At 40.7% G+C, this 22,045-nt stretch overlaps 2 protein-coding genes across 8 annotated transcripts; both read right to left on the bottom strand.

The window, feature by feature from the left end:
- Nucleotides 1-339: 339 nt before the first annotated feature.
- On the bottom strand, nt 340-11,142 carry LOC119899498 (KH-type splicing regulatory protein). Its single transcript, XM_038714072.1, has 18 exons — nt 10,906-11,142; nt 9,469-9,571; nt 9,338-9,391; nt 9,217-9,253; nt 9,065-9,123; nt 8,900-8,971; nt 8,742-8,799; nt 5,571-5,718; nt 3,969-4,067; nt 3,746-3,868; nt 3,439-3,541; nt 2,796-2,920; nt 2,377-2,673; nt 2,154-2,263; nt 1,951-2,039; nt 1,584-1,790; nt 1,280-1,479; nt 340-830 (listed from the first exon to the last, which is right to left on the bottom strand). Exons 1-18 carry the CDS (start codon nt 10,993-10,995, stop codon nt 822-824), a joined length of 1,983 nt encoding a protein of 660 aa, XP_038570000.1. The 5' UTR covers nt 10,996-11,142; the 3' UTR covers nt 340-821.
- Nucleotides 11,143-11,345: 203 nt separating this feature from the next.
- Nucleotides 11,346-21,956, bottom strand: LOC119899504 (calcium-binding mitochondrial carrier protein SCaMC-1-B-like). 7 transcript variants are annotated; one of them, XM_038714080.1, is made up of 12 exons: nt 21,822-21,956; nt 20,334-20,541; nt 18,378-18,501; nt 18,140-18,227; nt 17,551-17,662; nt 16,573-16,731; nt 16,263-16,415; nt 15,927-16,040; nt 15,654-15,821; nt 15,418-15,565; nt 12,923-13,105; nt 11,346-12,450 (listed from the first exon to the last, which is right to left on the bottom strand). In XM_038714080.1, the coding sequence occupies exons 2-12, from the start codon at nt 20,517-20,519 to the stop codon at nt 12,440-12,442; spliced, it is 1,446 nt and encodes a 481-aa protein (XP_038570008.1). In that variant the 5' UTR covers nt 20,520-20,541; nt 21,822-21,956; the 3' UTR covers nt 11,346-12,439. The 7 variants fall into 7 exon arrangements, with proteins under 7 accessions (XP_038570008.1, XP_038570007.1, XP_038570009.1 ...); XM_038714079.1 differs by having other exon boundaries at nt 11,346-13,105; XM_038714082.1 differs by lacking the exons at nt 11,346-12,450; nt 12,923-13,105 and adding an exon at nt 14,392-15,100.
- Nucleotides 21,957-22,045: the final 89 nt, after the last annotated feature.

The following is a 22,045-nucleotide window of genomic DNA, read 5'->3' on the forward strand; positions in this document are numbered from 1 at the left end:
AATTCAGCATACAGTAACGGAACCTATTGGAACAAAAAAAGGAAGCCACCAACAATACAGATGTCTGTATTGTTGGTGGTTTCCTTTTTAATTAAACAGAGGGCAGTCAAGCACACAAACACATACATGCACACACAACCAACCTACACACTGCCTTATTACAGCCAACTTACACACATTTTTCTGTTCAGTAGCATACACTGTACACAGACACACACAACCCCCTTAAGGAAAATAATTACAATGAATAAAATTAAAACCAAGAAATCATGATAGCAGGGAGAAAAATGCACCTGCAACTGAAACAAGGAATGTTTTTAAAAAATAAGCTTTAAAGGGAAAAAAAAAAAATTCTGTTTTTGTTTTTCTTTACACAAACATAATTTCTGGATATATTCAAAATACTGCTAGACAGTTTTTTTTTTTACCCTCGGGAAATAGAAGGGGAAAAAAAACAACATGAATGTGAGTCAGTGTTGAGATGCTATTGTGCTAGCTTGCAAGCAAAGATGGTTATCATTTCACATTTAAAAAAAAAAAAAGTTCAGATGTATTAAAAAGGTGTGGGTGAGGTGAAGGAGCAAAATGAACAATGACCCAAGCATTTATTTAGTGCTTTGTTCAATCCATGGGCAAAATGTGTTCCCTTTTTCCTTTCTTCAATTTTGACTTAAAAAAAACAACAACAAGAAGGTTGGAATAGAAAATGTCTGGGTGGATGAGTAAATCATGGTCTTGACTCAAAGCCAAAAAGGAAATCTTGATAGAAAAAACAAGCAAGTCCAGAGAGCCATCGCAACAATCCAACGGATGCGATTCGTTTACTGGGCCTGAAATGAGACATTAGACAAAATACAATTTAATCAGTTTTTGCTTTGTAAAGAAATGTGGACATTTTCTCACTATGGGGTGTGTGTATGTGTATAAGGTGTATGAATACAAGCATGGTTTCATGTAAGATTGATAATTAACAAACAGTAAGTGCTAAAATAGTCTATTGCAGTAGGTGTCACTTTTTTTGCATGTTCTTAAAACTTTGTTCCTGAACAGTGTGTAGCTTTGACTGAACTAAAACAAGTGGCAGGTGATGACCAGTTAAACTGCCTGTCCACAAAGTGGCATGTCTTTTGCTGATTGCCTGAATACTTGAATCCTCATGTTCTTTTTATTTGGCAACACCAGTGATTAAATACAAATGAAGATTAAAAACTATGAGTGATTAAAACTAACATTTGCTGTTTATATTGACATGGTTTGTTTTGGACACTGGTCATGCTACCTGTTGTCCCTGCTGTGGAGCAGCTGCCTGTCCTGGCACCTGCCCTCCCTGTCCATAGTAGGCAGCCTGCTGTCTGTAGTACTCAGCCCAGGCTGCGCTGTAGTCCTGCTGGCCTCCAGCTCCTCCTCCTCCTGCTGCTGCTGCTGCTGCAGGCGCTGCTGCTGCAGCTGGAGCAGGTGCTGCCGCTGCAGCTGGCTGGGCTGATGAAAAAACAACACACAATCACATGAGTACGACTTCATTTAATAGTCTAGGTCATATGCCCAGACAGAACCTTGTACTTGTCTCAGTAGATCCAACTTACTCATGCCCATTTTCTTGTAGTATTCCTCCCAAGCTTTAGTGTAGTCTGGCTGGCCCCCAGAGGCCTGAGCTCCTTGGCTCTGGTCCCCTGGAGCTCCCACTGCGGCGCCTCCTGGAGCCTGGGATGCCATGGCTCCCCCTGGCTGTTGGCCATAATACTGTGCATAGTAGGCTGCCCATGCTGCGTTTGGGTCTGCTGCTGCCTTATCTAAAATGAGAGGAAACAGAATAAAGAAAGTAATGAGATCAAAAGAATATACACCTTAAACCATTTACAAAGTGCCTTAAAATGTGTAAAAAAAACAACCAACACACACACGGGGCAAATACAGAAACAGAATTGTTATGTAAAAATGGAAGGTACTCACTGGGGTCTTGTGGACCTGGGGCTTGCCACTGCTGATAGGTATTTCCCCAACCTTGAGGACAGAACTGGGGGCCACCAGGCGCGGCTCCACTGCAGAGACGGACAGGACCATTTAAAGACTTAACCTTGTTATTTATACCAGTCTCCCCTGAAGGAAAACTATTAAAAAATTCCTGTATTTAAGTGTATTGGGATTGTACATACTGAGGAGCACCACCAGGAGGACCTGGATTATAAGGGTTGGGATTATAGGGACCCATTGGACCACCTGGGCCTCCTGGACCAGGACCACTTCCCACTGGACACAACGGAGCCTGGAGGAAAAACACAAAACAGGAAGAAGCCATTCAAACTCAGATTCAGGTGTGTTCTCCTTTGACAGACATTTGATCTGTGCAGTTCTTCTCTGCTCCACCAGTGAACCTACCTCAATCTTCTCTTCTATGAGCTGCTTTGCGTGGTCAATCTGCTGCGGGGACCCTCGGATGATGAACAGTTTGAAGTTTGGGTCACCGTTTGGCGGTGGCTGACGAGATATCTCCACAAATGCACCAGTCTGTTGGTTAATGGACTTGACATTCTCTCCTCCTCTGCCAATGACGAGCCCACATTTGTGAGCAGGAATGGAGAAGGTCATCTCTCCCCCCGGAGGACCCCAGTTCCCCTGGCCTCTACCCCGTCCTCGCCCACCAGGTGGCATCCCTGAACCAGGACCTGGGGGGCCCTGTGGAGAAAAACACACCTCACATTAGGTTTAACTGTTCCACAAAAAAAGCCCTGTTCCTGTGTTCTGTCATCAGCACAGAATTCAAGATCAAGAAATCAAAGGCCTGCCTCTGCACCTACCCCCTGCCCACCCTCCTCTCGGGCACGGATACTCTGTAGCAGGTCAGTAATGATTGAGGCAGCATGCTGACACTGGTCTGGTGGACCCATAATATGGGCTATTTTCTCAGGACCGGTACCGTCATCTGTAAAGGATGACAAAAGGACAGGCAGATTTATTAGTGGGGGTTTGTACAGGGACTGAAAGCACAAGAATCAACTCAAAGGAGAGAAGAAATTATGTAATGCGGCTATAACGTAGCAAATGAAATGAGCTTTTAATTTTAACCTTAGAAATCAAAAGCAGGATCGAAGATTCTCCCAGTATTAATTTATTTTCCTTGCCGGTGTCTGGTATACAACCGAAGGGAAAAATACAAACACCACAGCGTAGCCGGCAAGCAAAAGTACTTCTTAAACGACGCATCAATGAAATAATCGGTAGAAGCTTTGAGTACTAAAATCATCATTAGCTGCAGCCCTAGTCTTAACGTTCAAATCAAAACGTGCCATTATAATCTAAAGTTAAATCAAATAGTGGATGTGGAGAACAGCGACAAACATTTCCTCCCCTGCATAAACACTATTTAGCAGGCCAGGGGGAAGACAGTTGTAATTCAATATGACGCAGTTTAATCTTCCAGAAAAAGTTTGGAGGGCTCACCTGGTTTAAACTGTATCTTCACTCCAGCATCGCTCTGGATCTTCTTGATCATCTCCCCACTTCGGCCAATCACAACTCCAACAGAGTGACGGGGCACAGCTATCTGTGTGATCACAACAAAAACTGTGATAACGGCTCAAAGCAACTGAGTCTCACCCATTTATTAAAGTTATGGTAAACATTCACACATTCTACAGTCATTCGAGTATGTTCATTTAACGCAACTTTATCTAGTTTGGGAAAACAATCTTTTTTACAGCAGTTAGTCGTAACTTGTTTTTTTTGTATTTAAAAACACATTGCTTACATCGATGCCGCCGCCGCCGCCGCCGCCTCCTCCTCCTCCCATCCTTGAGCCGTATTCGTTCCTGTCTCCAAAACCTGCATGATCCCTGTCCCGTAGAATCTCATTAACCATCTCCTTTGCTTGCTGGCGGGCGAACAAAGAATTCAGGAAGACAATGATTTCAAGGGTAAATACAGGCATAATACATCTCAAACTTAAGCAAAACTATCTTCACTGTGGGTACCTGCACTTTGTAGGGGTCTCCAATGATGCGCAGGGGTTTATCAATGTTGGGTGGCTGGGATCCGTCTTGAATAAGAATCATTTTGACTCCAGCCCGCTCCTACGGTTTTGCAGCAGAGGGATGTTACATTTAGAGGCGCTCCAATGAGGATTTTTTGGGCCGATTCACTGATTGCTGAAAGCAGTATCGGCAGATACCGATCACTTGGTCTATTTGAAGCCTTTTATTTATCATCATGTAGCATTATATGTATGTATAGTATACTGTATATTTATTTAATTAGTCCTAAAAACAATGTAGTAACTATTAAAATTAGCAGATGATAAAAATTACAACTGTTTATTACAGGAAACATGGGCAACAAATTCCTCTCCCTCTGTTTTAGAGACTTAAACCATTGAAGGCTTTGCCTGGTTACTGCGAACATCTTATAGCTTAACAAATTTAGCTTTCCTGTGGAGTAAACTACAAAAACAGAACAAACAGCATCTTTATAAATTTACTTCAACTATAAAAACTGCAACAAAAAAAAGAAAAAAAGAAAAGGCTGTACCCAAAATATTTAGGAGATAAAGGACCACAGGCATCCTGAGTCGATGATAAACTCAGAAGTAGCCACTCAGGCAGTTTCTGTGGGCTTTAGGTGGTAGATATTATACTATTAGTTTATTATTATTACTACTTATAGTTACTATATTCATAATTTCATATGGTTTACCACTAGTATAGGCTTAATATCATTTAAGTGGGTTGTTTATTTACTCCTTGTGCAAGAAGCAGTCTTCATCTTTTACATGGGCCTACTGCCACCAGCTTTACCAGAGGAGAGAGTAGCAAACACTTTAAATACAGCCAGCAAGTTTTTATTTGATTTTATAAAGGGTTAAAAATACGGGAGATTTACGGGGAAACATTTAAGGGGAGGATACCGGCTGAGAACGGAAAAATACGAGAGACTCACGGGGAAAACGGGAGGGTTGATAGGAGGAGAGGAGAAGAGAGGAGTGGGGTAATGTGAGACTACATCCACACTACTACGGTTTTTTAAACAGTTTTATAATGAATACAATCTTCACCGTCCACAGCAACGGTTTAGCTGCGTATCAGAGTTGATCTCCGTCCATATTAAAACAACTGAAAACACATCTAGTGGCCATTCACGTACACTGGCCATGCGCCTGCTGGTGTAAACATGAAGCAGATGGTTTACTCAGCAGTTACAGAAGATTTGGCGAAAGAAGAAAGTAATACAGATGAAGAAACACACCAGGTATTTTTTGCATCGACTAAAGTGGAACTGAAAGTAACACTGGAGCACAACACAAGAGTTTTAGCTGCCACTGAAAATTTGTCTGGCAAGTATTGCATCATCTGATCGGCTTTTGTGATGGGCCTTTTTAGAGACCACCGATCAAACTAGTGAAAGCTATTATCGGCCAATTACAATCTGTGACCGATCGATCAGAGCACCCTTAGTTACATTGATTACACACAAACACAGCAAATTCAACAACATAAGCATTATTACACTGCCTCCTGGTTACAGTATAGTAGAAAACACTCCGAATCAAGCGATCATAGATTTATATGAAAGAGTCTTACCTGAAGCTGTTTGATGGTCTCTCCTCCTTTGCCTATAATAAGGCCGGCCTTGCCTGCAGGGATGATCATCTCCTGCATGGAACCTGACTGCCCATTGGTCGACTCGTGACCTCTTGACACTATGTCATCTATAAGTGCCTTGGCTCTCCTGGAAGCAAATTCAAATGGATGGAGGAGGATGAAATGACTCAACACAGCACTAACGTAGCATTCAAGAAATTTAGTTGATGTATTACACTGTTAGGGGTGCAAAAAAAATAATCAACGCAGTTGACAAAAATCTAAATTCCTTGCCAACAATCGATTAATCGATTTGTTCATTCGTCATCGGGCAAGAATTTCAGAGTGGTGGGTTATTAATCTGTAACAAAAGTATTTTTCATCCATAAAGTTTTAACTGAGCTCTGTCTCTACATCACAGTAACAACTTTATGTCCACTGACTGCCTGGAGGGTAGCTAGTGTTTGGAAGTGAGAGGAGAGGTGTGTGCTGCAGCTCAGTGTTTTTCCACCGGTTTTTTTGAGGGTGTGTCGGAGTAGCCGCTTGGTGAGTGTTATGAGACACATTTAGCTTTCATCCCTGTGACGTCACAAGGATGAAAGGGAATTGGCTGGACTACGAACGAGCCATTTTCAAGCAGTTCAGAGAAGAGTTTTCTGTGGGAGACAGGAACTCCCTTTGGGGTGGACTTGGGCTTTTTCACTTTGCAAACCTATTACATGTACAAAAAAAAGATATATAACTCAAGAAAGGAGAGGGAAAAAGCCAAAAAGCATAACACCACCTCTTTAATAAAACACCACTACATCAGCAGTGGTATTAACACCTTCACAAACTAAAACCTCCAGAGTATGGGAGCATTTGACTCTTCACTCAGATTACGATTACAGCTGGACAACGTGTTGCTGCCGAAGGCGCAAGATTAGAGACCACCAGATAATGGCAGTTCACCTGTCTGCGTGAGGTAGCGGCTAGTTCAGCCCTAGTTCAGCGCTGAAAAAAAAATCAACGCAGTCGACAAAAATCTAAATTCCTAAATTCAAAAATCTAAATTCTGGACAATTTTGAGAGTTATTGTGAAAAAGCTAACGTTTGATTTAACGTGTGTGTGTGCGTGTGTTGAACACATTTTTTTGAATTCTGCTGTTAGCCTCTTTCTCCATTACTTTCCGCTACTCACATGAATGCTTCTTTATGAGTAGTCTTACAGTCAAGCAGTCATGGCAGACAATGGAAGAGATACTGCCCACAGCACTTCCATGTACCGTATTTTTCGGACTATAAAGGCGCACTTAAAAGCCTTTATTTTTTTTCAAAAGACAACAGTGTGCCTTATAATCCGGAGCGCCCTATATATGGACTAGTTGTGCTTAATGACTGCGAAGCGATTTTCTGTGGTACAGCGGCACTCGTAGTCATGAGCGTCGCGGAGTAATACATACAGTAGGCCCACTGTGCTTCACCATAATATTACAGTGTGACCCCAAAATGGCACCTGTCAAGAGACATGCTTACAACGCAGACTTTAAACTCAAGGCCATCACTCACGCACGATCCGGGCATGCTGGATGCCGTGATTGCCCAACTGTTTAAACTCGGACACTGTAGATGAAGAATTTGAGGGGTTTGTGGACGAGGAATGAGCTGAAAAAGTGAGTGTATTGTGTTGTATTTTACGTGTTATAACTGAACAATTTTGAAAGTTATTGTGAAAAAGCTAACGTTTGATTTAACGTGTGTGTGTGTGTGCGTGTGTTGAACACATCCCTGTATCTGCATGAATTGGTGACAGTAAATTGTCCGTAAGTGTGAATGGTTGTTCATCTCTATGTGCTCTGTGATGAACTGGTGACTTGTTCACAGTGTACCTGCACCTGTTTTTTAATAAAGTTTGACTGACTTATCTGACTGTTTTGTTTCACTTAATGCGCCTTATAGTCCGGTGCGCTTTATATATGAAAAAAGTTCGAAAATAGACCATTCATTGACAGACTTATAATCCAGTGCACCCTATAGTGCGGAAAATACAGTAGTGCATTGCCGTTAGAAATTAACAAAGAAATGCTCTTAAGATTTGTCTCTCACTTAAAACGGCCTCTTTGTAACGACACGTCGACAATGAGATTTCACGTCGACAAATTTTTATAATTGCCGTCATCGATTACATCAACTAATCGTTGCAGCCCCATGCTGCACATACTTATTTCTTACTGTATTTACGTGTTTGGTCCATGAAAGGACTGGATTTCATTGGAACTTTATATTGCTGCAGCAGAAATGTTCATTAAAAGATGTATTTTTGAAAGCAGTTTTCATTTTACTGTCTTGATTGTTAATTAGCACATGCCTAAAAAAGTTTTATTTAAAAGCTTATAGCTAAATAAGAGACATTGTGTAATTTTGCGATTCATAATCCGAATAGTCAATTATTCGTCATGACTTACTACTAGGTAGTGTAAGACGTTCCAGCTGCACCAACAGTATGCCATAGTCTTCAGCAGCCACAGTGTTATAAACAGGCAATGCTTTATTGGCTTTGCTTAGCTTAATTCATGGAATTCTAGGGGATCAAGTATGTATGCAATATGCACCTTGTTTAAATGATGTAATGTAGCTCTTGATACTCATTAACATAGATCCAACTAAATTTAATAAGCTTTCTTAGAAGCTAAAGACAAAAATCCTAACATTAATTTTTCTGGCTGTGCGTGTCATGATTGACAGTAGTCTTTCTGGCTGTTAAGCACAACTGACTTCCACCAATCCGAGTAATTTATGGGGTAGAAATGATTAAGATTACAGTAAGGACTGTGGTCTGGGTTTAACTTTGGCAATCTTAGCAAAGGATCTGTGCACGCCCTGAGAGGAAGTGCTGCCATAGAGGCCAAACTCTGTTAGAAAAGTCCCAATAGTGCAACCCGTTGCCATTGCACAAGGAAACAGGAAATGGTTGTAAGATTTTATAAGATCTAATTTCTTAAGCTAAATTTTATCAATACATTATGTGTAGTCTGCTTAGGCCAGCCAATGTCAGGACAAGTTTATTATAATTTCTTCACCTTTAAGCAGAGCTGCTACTTGATCCCACAAACATCAATGAACAAAAACTCCCCAGAAGAAGAAAGTAGTTGCATTGGATATAGATTGTTTTAAATGTGAACACCAACTCACTGTACAGCATCTGGTGACCCTGTCAGAGAAACGCTTCTTTCTGAAAGGCCGGCACTGTCTGTGAATGAATATGAAAATATGCATCAATCAAAATGCAGCTGGAAAATACATCACACTTTCCTGATTTCAGCAAATCTGGGGTTAGGCACATAGCTCACCATGAGCAATCTGGACTTTGCAGCCAGAATCCTGCTGTATTTTGTTAATCTGTTCACCTCCTCGGCCAATAACTTTAGGGACAAGACAGAAATTTAGATTTTAGTCTGAACACATGTAACACAGGCATCATGTCTGATTTAGGAAGCAAATGTGCATGTACTCACTTAGACCGACCATGCCATCAGGCACCCTGTACTCTTCTGTTATTGTGGAGCCCCTGACACTACAGGCACGTAAACAAAACAATGATACATAAAGGATCATTTTTCAGTCATAACCATAAGCACCAAAAGACCACTAAAAATAACCCCTATACCTTTGTTGAGACAGGGCAGCCAGCTGAGCTTCAATAGCTGTAAGAGAAGGAAAAAGCGGTGAATGTTTGAAAACCGAGCAGAGCGAGTGTTTGTAATAGGATCAGTGTGTGTTTAACTTACACAATGGGGAATCCATTTCGTTCTGTGATGCTACCTTCTTGGCATCAGGTTCATCTGAAATCAAAAGAAAAGTTAGGCTTACAATGTGGAAAACAATGCAGACACAGTCCCTGTTTCACAGATTTTTTTACCCGCTTCTTCCAGGGATCGTTTCTGTGCTGTGAATGGATAGTTCTCAGCTCCACCGTTGTTGCTCACCGAAGGAACGCCGTCTCCACCAATTTTAGCTGCAATCTAGAATGACATACACTGGATGAAGTGTCTGCAATACAACCTAAAATAGTGATGAAGAGCTTTCAGGTTTTGATAAGATTATTTCAACATCACTCCTTCAGAGTTAGTGACATTTTTACTATATTTTGTTTGGTTTCATATAAAAATTCTCATTTAAAGTGTCTCTCCGCCGACACATTAAGAACCATCTACAACTGTCATCTGGGGGTTATATGAGCCTGGAGACTTCACATTTAGAGAAGAAAACCTTTGTTGGAGGTGTGAAATTTCAAAGACATGGGCATTTAACCAGGCAGCCAGGGTCCAACTAAAGATGGTATTGAGTTGCTTTATGGGGACTCTAGGATCTAGTCTTTTTGGAGCTTGAGCCACACTCATTTTTTCTGTCTCACAATGTCTCAACTTTATGAAATACTAAATTTCTGTAGAGAAAGCTGTAAGTGTAAAGTTAATACATGAGCAGAAACAGGGGGACTAAAATCAGATATAACTATAATTCAAGTTGAAACAATTGATACAGAAAATTTGTATGAAACCATTTATTTATATTTATTATTGTTTTCCTTGGTTAATAAATGTAAAAAAGGAAAAAATGCCAAACACTCCCTAGTTTCAGCTTCTCAAAAGTTAGATTCCACTGCTTTTTCCCCCCTTTTATATCCCTGTAAATTTAATATATTTGAGTGCGACTAATAAATAATGCAATCACTAGGTTACTTGCAGCCCTAACCCTGATAACTACAAATATCGGTACGGTAGGACTAAGTTAACGTTAGGTAGATAAGGACTGTTACAGAAATATTCACGATCAGTGAGAAATTTTAGTCACTAACGTTAACTTAATAAGTTAACTTAACGTTACAAGCATAGTTTGGTCCGTTTAATGCTAGTTATCAATACGATATAACAACTTACTTCATGGCAGTCACAGTGTCATGACAATGTGGTTACTTGTTAAATTTTTCCTAAAATGGAGTTTCCTAATTCAGTCAGCTTACTAACGTTAACTAATCTAGCTAACGTAGCTAGCATTGTCCATTTAACTTCACCCAAGGATCCCGGTGGAGACAAGTCATTTTATATAACGTTAGCGTTACACTAAAGAGTGAACTATATTGTTGCCGCTGCTCAATCCAACCCGCAAGCATTTTCAAGTCATCACTCAACTCGGCGTGCTAGACAATTTAATGGCATTGCTATTAGCTAGCTGGCTAGCCAGTTAACTATCGTTACAGCTAACGTCACGGGTAATCAAGCTAGCTGCAGTTTCCCACCAGCTAACGTTAACGAGCTCGCCGTATTATCTTGTCGCCGAGCTCCTGAGTTAACGTTACCTGTCTGGCCCGTTGTACAGCATCTGCAAAAGCGTCGTTTTTCATTCCCGCGCCGACTCCATTAGTCGGCAGAGCGCCGTAATCAGACATGCTGCTCACAAGGGGCAAATAGATACAGGGGGCAGGCTGAATAGCTTTGGCCGGGTCGAGCTGCGCAGAAGCGGGAAGGCTAAGCAAGAGCGTAAGAGAGACACCAATGTGAGCGAGGCTGCCTACCACGCCGGCAAACTTCCCTGCTTAAAATATCCAATCAACGAACCTTCAACGCCCGGGTCTTCTTCGACTTCTTCTTCGACTTCCTCTTTCTTATACCTTTGTGTGTTCATGGCCAACGTTATAAAGCAGATATACCGCCTCCTCCCGGGCTGGAGGTCGGCTGGCTTGTGCAGAGCTCAGACACTGCAGAGGACAAACCACAAACCTGTATTTGGAGCTCTTAATTGCCTACTTGCATTACGCATTTATTAAAAAACAAAAAAAACTATTGCAATTGAAACGTGCTTTTAATCATTTAGAGGTGGGGAACGCGAACTTGCAGCAGAAAAGGGTTACAAGCATTATCTGAGTCACTTATCTCACTACTTATCCTATTTGAGTTATTTTTAATCACAACATATTTAGAGTATAGACACTTTACGAAATCATTTGTAATTACAGACTTGTAAAATAAGGCTTTACTAAAAATCCTTATTGATCATATAACCATGAGGTCAAACAGCATTTGAGCTGAGCTATTTTGCCATTATAGTTGCAATTTCATAATAATTATACTGCACAACCAGAGCTACTCAGTGAACCTATGTTGAAGTGTAATTAGAAGCAGTGTAACACTAGCTGTGAATATGAAGGTCTAAGCTACAGTTGCACAGCAACTGGGTATCAAAGTGGAAGTCAGTTAATTATTTCATAGGAAATAATTGTTAGCGCAGTGGTTTCATAGGGCTGGCATGTATACAGAAAGCTACCTCTTCACCTCTGCATTTCAGTTGCTTCAGGGATGCTTTTGTTTGCACCCTCCATAATAAATACTGAGACATCATAAATGTTCATTGGCATTAAATCTCATTGTTTCATGATACAGTATGATGTAAGTCTTTACCACAGTGCACATACAGTTTATAAAAATACTATGCGGCTCTGGACCCTGTAGTGTGTTTAAAACATAACAAAACATACACAAATGCACCATTCAGCATAGGAACACTTATAAAATATGTGCATTTTGCATGAGAGTTTATCATGAATCCTCTACGCCTCATGTAAAATATAGTCTTTGGTGGGCTTTACTCAGCAGTAATCCTTCCAGGAAAGAAAAGATTGACAGTGTCTCTTTTTCACTATCACTGTTGTCATTCAAGAGTTAAGTTCAGTATTTTTATGTTGTTATTTTGTAATTATTTCTGTGCTTTAGTATTTGTAACTGTTGTTTAAGACATGTCAATCAAAGTCCTGATGTAACTCCACCAGTGCGCAACAACTTCAGGTTTCCCTCACATGGAACAGGGAACTGGAGCAGTCCTTCTGTCAGTCTTCTCTATATATCACCTAGGAGAAAAAAATAATGCTGTAGGAATGTAACTTGGCTTCCCAGTTTGATTGCATCTTTTACCTGTTCGTTGCTCAGGCAGGTTCATGCAAGTCTTCATCTGTCCAGGTAAATGCAGTAGCAGGAGGCAAGTTGATTAGCTTTAGCTTTCACACTGCTGGCATGCATTGCAATGCACCACACTTGAAACTCATCACAGCAGCTGCCAGTTCAGGTGACATTCTCCAAATGTGAGCCTTTCGCAACAGATTGCATATGATGACAATCTGTTGTTTTTCTCTTTTCTTTCCTTGGTTTATTTTCCATCCTATTATCCTCATCCTGAAACCGCAAGACGTCACAGCAACGTGTATTCATCCAGTCAAGGCCCATTTCCTCATGCACTGTCAACAGATCTGGATGTGCTTGTAGTAGAAAGCCACCCCAAATCATCCAATCTTTTTTACCCCTTCCCTTTCCCACCCCTCCTACCCTCAATGTCCACTCCCAGGGCTATCCTCGTGTATTCGTAGACAATGTAGGACACGCTGACAGCAGGGATGACTTTCAGCAGGTTGGGGGAAATTCCTCGATAAAGTCCGGCCACGCCCTCCTGGGTCACGATGTTGTGAAGCAAAGACAACATCGAGGGTTTAGGAGCTCCCTTCCCTGAAGCTGAGTGGAGAAAAAGAAAGATGAGCTCCACCAACACATTCTGGTCTCTAACTCCATGTGACTCTGAGAAAGTGAGGGCATCTGGTGCTAATGCACAGAAGTCGTGTTTGTTCTTCATTGTAAATTGATCATCCTGTCGTTTGTCCTTTATTGCTCATTAACTACAAACTATTGTTACACATTATACATTTTCTGTATTATAAGACAGAATAGATCTGGAATTATATTAACCTTTTTTCAAAGCATATGATGCACTGACAAAGAACTTGGAACCAGTGTTATGACAAAAAAAAAAAGGGGTTACCTTCACGTTACTAAGAAACTAGGAGCCAATTATTATCTATCAATCAAGCCAGATGAAATCAATCAGTTATCTAAACTTCAAGCATGCCTTAAGTGCTTATGTAAAAACCTGGAAGACCTGAAATTTTCTTATGTTCAACTCAGACAAAAATTAAATTATTGTACTTGGCCACAAAAACCAGCGCACGCATTAACTGAACATATTATTTACTCTAGATGGCATTGACTTGGCCTCCAGCACCACCATGAGTTATTCACATAAAACAAACTTCAAGGACTGCCTTTTTTCATCTACATAACATTGCAAATATCAGGCATATCCTGTTTTTAAAATGATGTGGAAAAAGCAGTCCACACATTTGTTACTTCTAGGCTCGATGAAAACCATATTATTATTTCAGGAAAAAGGAGATAAAGACACACACTCCTGCCTACATCAGTGAAGCTGAGGTAGACCAGGCAAACACTTTCAGGATCAGCATCACAGAGAACCTGACATGGTCATCTCACAACTCCACGCTGGTGGAGAAAGCTCAGAAATGACTGTGTTTCTTAAGGTAATTTAAGAAGGCCAAATTCCCATACCAAGTTCTTGCTTTTACAGAGGAGCAATAGAAAGCATCCTGACTGGAAACATCACAAACTGGCATGGGATGTGCACGGCCCAGAAGCGGAGGGCTCTGCAGCGGGTGATTAAAACTGCTCAGCAGATCATTGGTACACATCTCCCGAGCATCAGGTGAGGTGCCTACGCAGAGCCCAAAGGATACTAAAGGACAGTATCCACCCAGCCACAGCCTGTTTACCCTGCTGCCTTCTGGGAAGAGATATGGAAGTTTCTGCTGCACACCACCAGACTGCAGAGCAGCTTTTTTCCCCAAGCTATCAGACTTTTAAGTTCTAATTCATCCTCAGCACTGCTCCATTGAATGTAGTTTATTTCATTCCATTTTTCATAATTGATTCTATATTAATGTAAATTGTCTTCTATGTAGCAGAAGGGAGTTATAAACTAAATTTCACTATGTAACCTGTTATATTGTGACAAAATAAATCTACCTACCATCACTATCTTGTTACTGTTGTTTGCATGGTGCTGTTTACAGAACTCCCTTGTAAAAGAGACTGTGTCTCAATGGTACTTTCATGTTAAAATAAAGGTTAAATTAAAAAAAAATTCCCCAAGACACAAATTAAAAAAATGTATTGCAGTATTATTTACTGGGTACGCATATTTATATAAATCAAGTCTAGGCCTATATTTTTTTATTTTATTTATCTTATATGTTATGTTCTATGTGTGTAGCATAAAGGCAAAACAAACTTAAATTTTATATGTTAAATATATTCCCTTGAGAATGATTTCTCCTGTTTTAGCTTCTCTGCATTGGCCCCCTGTAAAATCCAGAATATAATATAAAATCCTTCTCCTCAGTAACAAAGCTCTTAATGGTCAGGCGCCATCTTGTTTTAAAGAGCTCATAGTATCTTATTATGCTACCAGAGCACTGCGCTCCCAGAAAGCAGGGTTACTTGCAGTTCCTAGTGTCTCCAGAAGTAGAATGGTAACCAGAGCCTTCAGCTATTGAGCTCATGCTAGTCCTGAACAATCTCTTAGTTATGCTGTAACAGGCCTAGACTGACGGAAGACTTCACATGATGCAGTTCTCTCCTCCTCCTATCCCGCTCCATCTGTATGCAAAAAGGTTATAAGATTATATAAAGGTTGTTGTAGGGAAATTAAGCAATTCAGGACATTTACCTGAAGTGTTGACAGTGAGTGGGAGCAGATTTTTGTTACTTTTACACTGTCTTCACTACTGAGGGAATATCTTTTGGAATAATGGTGTTTCTTCTTCCAGTAGCATTCAAGGGACTTTTAAGAATCTGTGATAAGGAGTACTGAAGCTCTTATGGAAGCTCATTGTGGCCCAACACCTAACTGTAAGACCTTACTGTAATTTGCCACACATATATATCTATATCAGTATAACCACAGTTATCCTGACCTTGTGCCTGCATTCGGGTGCGGATCAGTGCCAGCGGGTAACTTGCCAGCTGTCCACAGGTGCTGGAAAAGGCACCACAGCCGACCAGCACCATGATTCCTGGGTCAGCTAAACCTCTGTTCCTGTTCAACCAAGCCACCTTCAGAGTCTGTGGAATAGAGGAAGTGAGAAGAAGGAAAACACTAAGGAGATGCACTGTGAACGGCACGCTATGTGATATTTCATGTCTCTCTGACCTCGTAGACAGCCAGGTCGATGCCGGCATAAGGGACAATACTCAGCATGTTCGGTACGTAGCCCTTGTAGAAGGCTGTGATACCTTCTCTCTGTAGAATCTGTTTGGCACAGTCAGCCATCCCTGAGTATTGGCCTGTTTTTCTTAGTGTGAGACGGGTCTTCAGCATCTGTGAGGAAAAGAAGAGATGTAAATCAGACAAGAAGGACAAACAGAAAGTGTGTTTTCTTCAAGATATATATATGTTTCTAACTGTGTATTAGCCTGATATTACCTCCATTGGGTAGATGGCTGTCTGGGCAGTAGCTCCAGCCAAAGAGCCGGCAACAAACCTCTCATGAACCCTCAGATTTCCTTTTTCATTACTGCCACACATCGCATTCTTGATCTATTCAGAGTTATAAAGGAGAGGAAAGAATAAAGTAATCATAATTTGAGAGAATTGCAATCATAGACAAATGATAAGAATTAATTATCATAATCTAGCATTCTGGGGAATACGTTTATTCGTTTGATTTTAGTTAGATGAAAAAGATCAATGCCACTCTCTTCTAAATTCATTATTATTGAAAAATAATTTGCCACACTGTTATAAAAATTACAACTTTACCTGTTCATAAGCTGTGAACTTTATTGCAGTTTCTGGAGCAATTTTAAGAACATTGATGCCGTTGCCCCTCCACAACGACCGCAGTCCTCCTTCTTTCACCATGTACTGAAAACTGCTCATCACATTCCCTTTAAAATCAGTGGAACCATGAACCTGGCAGAGGAGAGTCAGAGAGAAACTCTGTGTAAAGCAGCAAAGGCTGAACGAAGGTTCATCTTAAAGCAAATCAAAGACAGAAAACGTTGACACATGAATGACCATTTGGTTCAGACCAATCTAAGAGATGAGATCATTATTACCCCTGACCAACCTGTCGGAAGACTTTGAGGCGGTCTAAGGGGGCAGTCCCAGTCCGAGATACAGATCCAGCCATTACTCCAGCCATCAAATGCCGCCACACATAACCAGACTTCTTCTCCTCTTCAGAAAATTCATCTGGGACTGTCAGCTGCTCACCTATATCCAACATCTATTGGATCCATGGCAGTTGGAACAAGGATCAGATATTAAGATAATAGAAAATTTTTCTCTTAAAAGCCTGTTTTTCTTTGTTGAACAGTACGTGATTAATTTTTATTGCAAAATGTTGTGTTACCATGACCCGAAGTACTGCAAAGAATGTGCATTTGTTTGGAATGTATTATTTAGAAAAATATAAATGGCCAAATTTTCGGCATTCACTTGTCATCTGTCTTTTCGGTTCTGCCATTTTTAATAAATTAAAGTAAATGTTTTCATCTACTAGTAATCCATCATTGTAAGTCAATTAGTTGTAGTTAGTAGTTGTTCAAACTAAGAAGTGCAATGACAGGGTAGTTATTTAAAATATCATCAACATCTAGTGTTCAAACAGTGCATTTTTTTAGAAATAAGCTCAAGCCATATTCTAGTTTATTTTAAGATATTCACTGCGGGCCATTTAAAAATGAGGGAGTGGGCCACAGCTGGCCCGCAGGCCATAGTTTGCCCACCCCCTGCTTTATGCAATTAATGCTTTAACCTAACCATGTCTTTATTTAGAGATACACAATGTTGTCCTTGTGTCTGTGTTTAAAGCTGAGGTAGGCAAATTATTTCTGTTTTTTTAATGTTATATTTGTTGAAATTCTATTTACATCCCGACAGCAGTCAATAAATCAACCGGTCTACCTGCATGCACTCACTGCGCATGAACATGTGTTTCAGGGGAGTGGCTTTGGAGGGAGGGGGCGAGATTTTCAAACACTACCCATCTCTTGCTAGTTTGTCCATCGTTGCCTACCCCAGCTTTAAGTGTGTGTGACCTCACCAGTGAACGCTTCCAGTAGCGTGCCACGTCCTCCATGTTAGTGAGAGGGTTAAACAGGAAGTAGTCTCGCCACTCATTCCAGTCAATGGTCATGGTGCCGTCTTTGTCCATTCTGAGTGACAAACACATAAACGAGTTCTGAAATTCACACAGAGTAGAATCATTAATGTAGCCACTGAGTTACAGAGGGTATGATCGGTAATTTGCTCATGTTTAGAAATGGCAATGAGCTTCTTGGTTTACCACAGTCTAGCTCATCAGGGAAACTGAATGTGCAAAAAAAAGTAGGAAATGCAGTACCTACTTGAAACAAAAGGACAAATATTGAGCTCTAAAGATGCAATGTAAGAATGAAACACTCCTTGGTGCAGGAAAGTTGTGAAGGCTTTGATCTTCAATTTACATTACTTATTATTTAAAAGGATGTTTCTAATCTGAGAAGGGATGAACTGGAAATGTGCATAAGGAAGATTATCAGGTGGCAAGAATCATAATTTTCACTGTTGAGAATTGTTAACATCCAGGCCAGGTGTATCTTTTCACTTTGTGATGTGATGGGATATCAGATATCAACATACTGTTAGCAGACCTTTGCAAAATCCTGGTGGCATCCTTGAGGCTGATGTCTACACCGATGGTGTGCAGCGAGTGCTGGATCTCTGCTGCATCTATCTGACCTGCATAGAGCCACCAATCCCACACACAGTAAGAAAGAGTCATGAAATTAAAGCATGGAGAAAATGTTATGTCAGTGTGAACATTTTGAAGTAATAGTGCCATCAAGTATTATTTATTATTTTAGCTTTGTACTATGGGCTGATACAGACCATCATTGTTTCTGTCGAGGTTACTAAACATGATTTTGAGCTGTTTTTCATGGGTGCGAAGATACTGCGTGAACTCTTCAAAGTCCAGCACTCCATCCTGGTTGGTGTCCCCAGCCTGCACCATCTGAAAACACAGAGAGCTGGGGCAATGAAAAATAAATGGGCATTAGGCAGATATTTAGTCAGGGACCAAAAATGTTTGTTAGCCAGAAGGTAGGTTGTAAAAATTAATCACAGGTCCAATAATAAAAAAATATATTTTAGCCTATCCACACCCCGAACATCAGACATCATGTCACGGTGGTGGATTATTGTAAAGGCAGTCTATGATTAATTACATACAACAGCATAGGTTTGCCTTGTTTATGAGTGCAAATGCAACAGAGGTGACCCATGCTAAATACCACAAGTTCAAAATTGCGTTTCAGGTTTGTAGTCTTTAAATATTTCTCTAGCTTGCCATCTGTTGGAGTGATAATGTTACTGCATGTTGTGTAGTTGACCTACAAAAAAATGTGAAATACAGTACAGTTTGTGTTCATTTATTTGTCTGTTGATATATACACAACGCATTCAAATGTTACACAAAAATATAACAATTACAAATTTCATTGACAATTGTGGCAATTGTTTATGAGAGATTCTTTAGAAGATTTTGGTAATTAAATACAGTGTAAAAATTCAGTAGTATTTTAATTGCATATTGAAGATATATAGTCTGTATTTTACATGATTAGAATCTCATTTATTATTCTGAAAAAGGTACCACCTATGATCCAGTCCCATTACTAAAATTTTTTCAGAACGTTTAGGAAAGTGGGCCCAGACTATAAAACTACATTAAATAAATGTGGAGTAAAAACAGGCATGCAATTTGCTCCAATACGAATTACAATATTGACGCAACCAATAAGATATGGTACATAGACACATAAAAGGTTAACACTCTGGACAATGATCTATACATGAGAAGAGATCAAGTGTAGGACCAAGAGAAAGGTTACCACTCTCATCTTTCAAAGTCCTGCCCCTTTTTCTAAAATAGAAAGCATGCTGCCCTTTACATGCACACACACAACCCAACCCTTACCCTAAACCTTAAAGACTTAACTTACTGATGTACATTGTGATGATTCACATTTTGGCTGTGTAAACATGTTTACGTTCACACAACATCAGTAACACACACACACACACACACACACACACACACACAGCAAAGAGAGAGAGAGAGGGGCAGCATGGTAGAAAGTCTTCTTGGTGACCCACAAATGTTTTTTGCTAACACAAACAGTCAAAGACAGACTCAGAGGGGAGATGTTATGCTGTTGGTGTTCTTGGCCTCTGCTGTTGCACAAACAGCAGCGGCAGATAAACGAAGTTCCACATAATAAAAAATGGATCTCACAGGCCTTCACTGGAGGTTATGGAGAGGCAAGATCATTGGGTCAAATGATTTATTATTAGAGAAGGAATCCCCTAAAACACCTCACTCTATATGTATCTCTCACTCTCTTTCTCTAACACACACACACACACACACACACACACACACACACACACACAGATGTATAACGGGTTAAACCATAGGATTGGTTTAAACAATGGCCCCGTCACCAACAACAAATGATTGCAAACATACCAATTCTAGTTGAATATTTAAGCAAGAACTAATGGACCTGCTAGGAAACCGCCTCCTTGCTTGGTCAAGTGGGCCTCTATCTCTATGTGCACGCTGATTTACACAGTTTTTAAGAGAGAAAATTTATTGACTGACTGATGCTGAACTTGTTCATCTGACGCAAGTTCAGCATCAATATCCACTCCACATTGAGTCTGGAAAGTTGTTTAAATAACTTAAAATTTAATGTGATATATAAGTACTACCCACAGCCCACATAAATGCCACTGTGTGGTATCCCAGTAAAGAATCAGGTGTGTGTCCTGATGTCTTACCCTCTCCAGGGAGCCTCTGGAAAGTCCTCGGCCTGCCAGCCCTGTCCGCAGTTCAAGGATGTCAATGTGTCCATCTTTGTTGAGGTCCAGCTGTTCAAACAGCTCAGCCCAGCGCTTCTCCCTCTCCTGGTCCGGACCAGCAGATTCACTGTCCTGGCAGCATGCCCAAGTCCATTGTGGTCTCATAATTGGTGCCAGTCGGGGTCAGCTGATTGGATACAGGAGCATCAGTTCAATCACCACAGCCTGACACACACCAGTCCTTACATCTACCAAGGACGTAAATACTTTCTTGTACAGCAAATTTAGGAACTTAAAAAAAAGCAAACACGTGATGTACATTTAGTTAGACCTGTGGTGCTCAACCTGGGGATCGGGGACCCCTCAACAGGTCACAGATGATTCTGGGGGGGGTCATTAAAAGAGAACTACACCGACTTAGCACTGAAATCCCTTTAACAGTCAGACTCACAATTAAAACTGATTCAGCAGTGTCAAAACATGCCGTCTACATTACCCATAATGCAACTTGACCGCCAACAGCTTCGTTAGAGATTTGAGTGAGTTACGCTTCTATTGGCTAATATAGCCTCAGGCCTCACGCAGAGATGAGGATCGGACAAGGCTGGACAGGGATTATAATTCATGTTATAATCCAATTAGCCCGGTAATCAGACCAAGTACACTGTGACCTTTTTGTTGAAATATATATATATATTTTTCTGTTTACTGTTTATGCCAGTAACATATCTTTTAGCTTTATCACAGATATGCAGTGGCACTCCCCATGACCTGTAAACAGACTTAAGTGTAAAATCAGTGGAGTTGCCCTTTAAGAGAGGAAGGAGGAGAGAAATAAGGAATAAAACATGCACAATGTTATTTAATGTTTAATTCTTTGTTGAGAAAAGTATTCAAATAGAACAAAGGTAAAACATCACTTTCTGGCTGAGCAGACCACTACCAGTAGACTTTTGCAATTGGTGATAAGGGGTCACAAGTAGACACTGCTTTTCTTAAAGGGGTCATAAGCCAAGGCGGTGGGATGCCGCTGATTTAGACTGTCAGAGGGTGTCACATTATACTTCGCTGGTCACACTGAATATACAGCGGGTTGCTGTTATGTTGTATTACAACATATGGCAGAGGTGCAGCACCGTGCTATTGCAATTGAAGGGCAGTTTGCACATTACTGTTCTGCATTGTATTATTTCTATTTCTGTGCGCACCCTCTCTTAATCAATTTTAATCAAGGTCTGTTGAATTTATATGGAGTGGAGCAATAACTGATGCCTGGGGAAATGATTGGTTAACGTTACCGATATATTGGTAATGCCATAGCTAAACCATTGTAGCTCAGTCTCACGCAGGTAGATCCACAAGAGCAAGTTAGCTTCAATATACATTCACGATGACAGCGTGATCCACACACTCTTCTGGACGCTGTTAGGTCTAATAATAAAACCTAGAGACCATTTTGCGACTCACGCTCTATGTTTATCTCCAAAACGACCCGCCGCCCATGGTAGACTGCAGAGGATCCGGGACTCAAGAGCAACCGGCGGGACCAGAGCTCAGTGTGGGCCTGCTGGAGCTGAGTCCGTCCCGAAACGGCATTTGACACCAAACATAAAGCTCCCTCTGGATTCCGCAGCCCCTGCGTGTCCCCCACTACTGGTCGCTCAGCTGCTGCTCGAAGATTAACTGCCACT

The sequence above is a fragment of the Micropterus salmoides genome, unplaced genomic scaffold (assembly GCF_014851395.1).
Source record: "Micropterus salmoides isolate LMB-PRFRI ecotype aquatic unplaced genomic scaffold, ASM1485139v1 Ms_hic_scaffold_12, whole genome shotgun sequence".
Classification (NCBI taxonomy): Eukaryota; Metazoa; Chordata; class Actinopteri; order Centrarchiformes; family Centrarchidae; genus Micropterus; species Micropterus salmoides.

What these genes read in the sequence shown, in the direction of transcription:
- LOC119899498 (XM_038714072.1), bottom strand. Translation starts at nt 10,995, where the DNA reads ATGTCTGATTACGGCGCTCTGCCGACTAATGGAGTCGGCGCGGGAATG. An exon ending in CGAAATGGATTCCCCATTGT is followed by an intron (nt 9,254 to 9,337) that starts GTAAGTTAAACA and finishes CTTCTCTTACAG; the next exon opens with CTATTGAAGCTCAGCTGGCT. An exon ending in CCTCCTGGTGGTGCTCCTCA is followed by an intron (nt 2,040 to 2,153) that starts GTATGTACAATC and finishes CCGTCTCTGCAG; the next exon opens with TGGAGCCGCGCCTGGTGGCC.
- LOC119899504 (XM_038714079.1), bottom strand. Translation starts at nt 20,519, where the DNA reads ATGAGACCACAATGGACTTGGGCATGCTGCCAGGACAGTGAATCTGCT. An exon ending in GCTACTGGAAGCGTTCACTG is followed by an intron (nt 16,732 to 17,550) that starts GTGAGGTCACAC and finishes TGGATCCAATAG; the next exon opens with ATGTTGGATATAGGTGAGCA. An exon ending in CAGCCATCTACCCAATGGAG is followed by an intron (nt 15,822 to 15,926) that starts GTAATATCAGGC and finishes TTTTCCTCACAG; the next exon opens with ATGCTGAAGACCCGTCTCAC.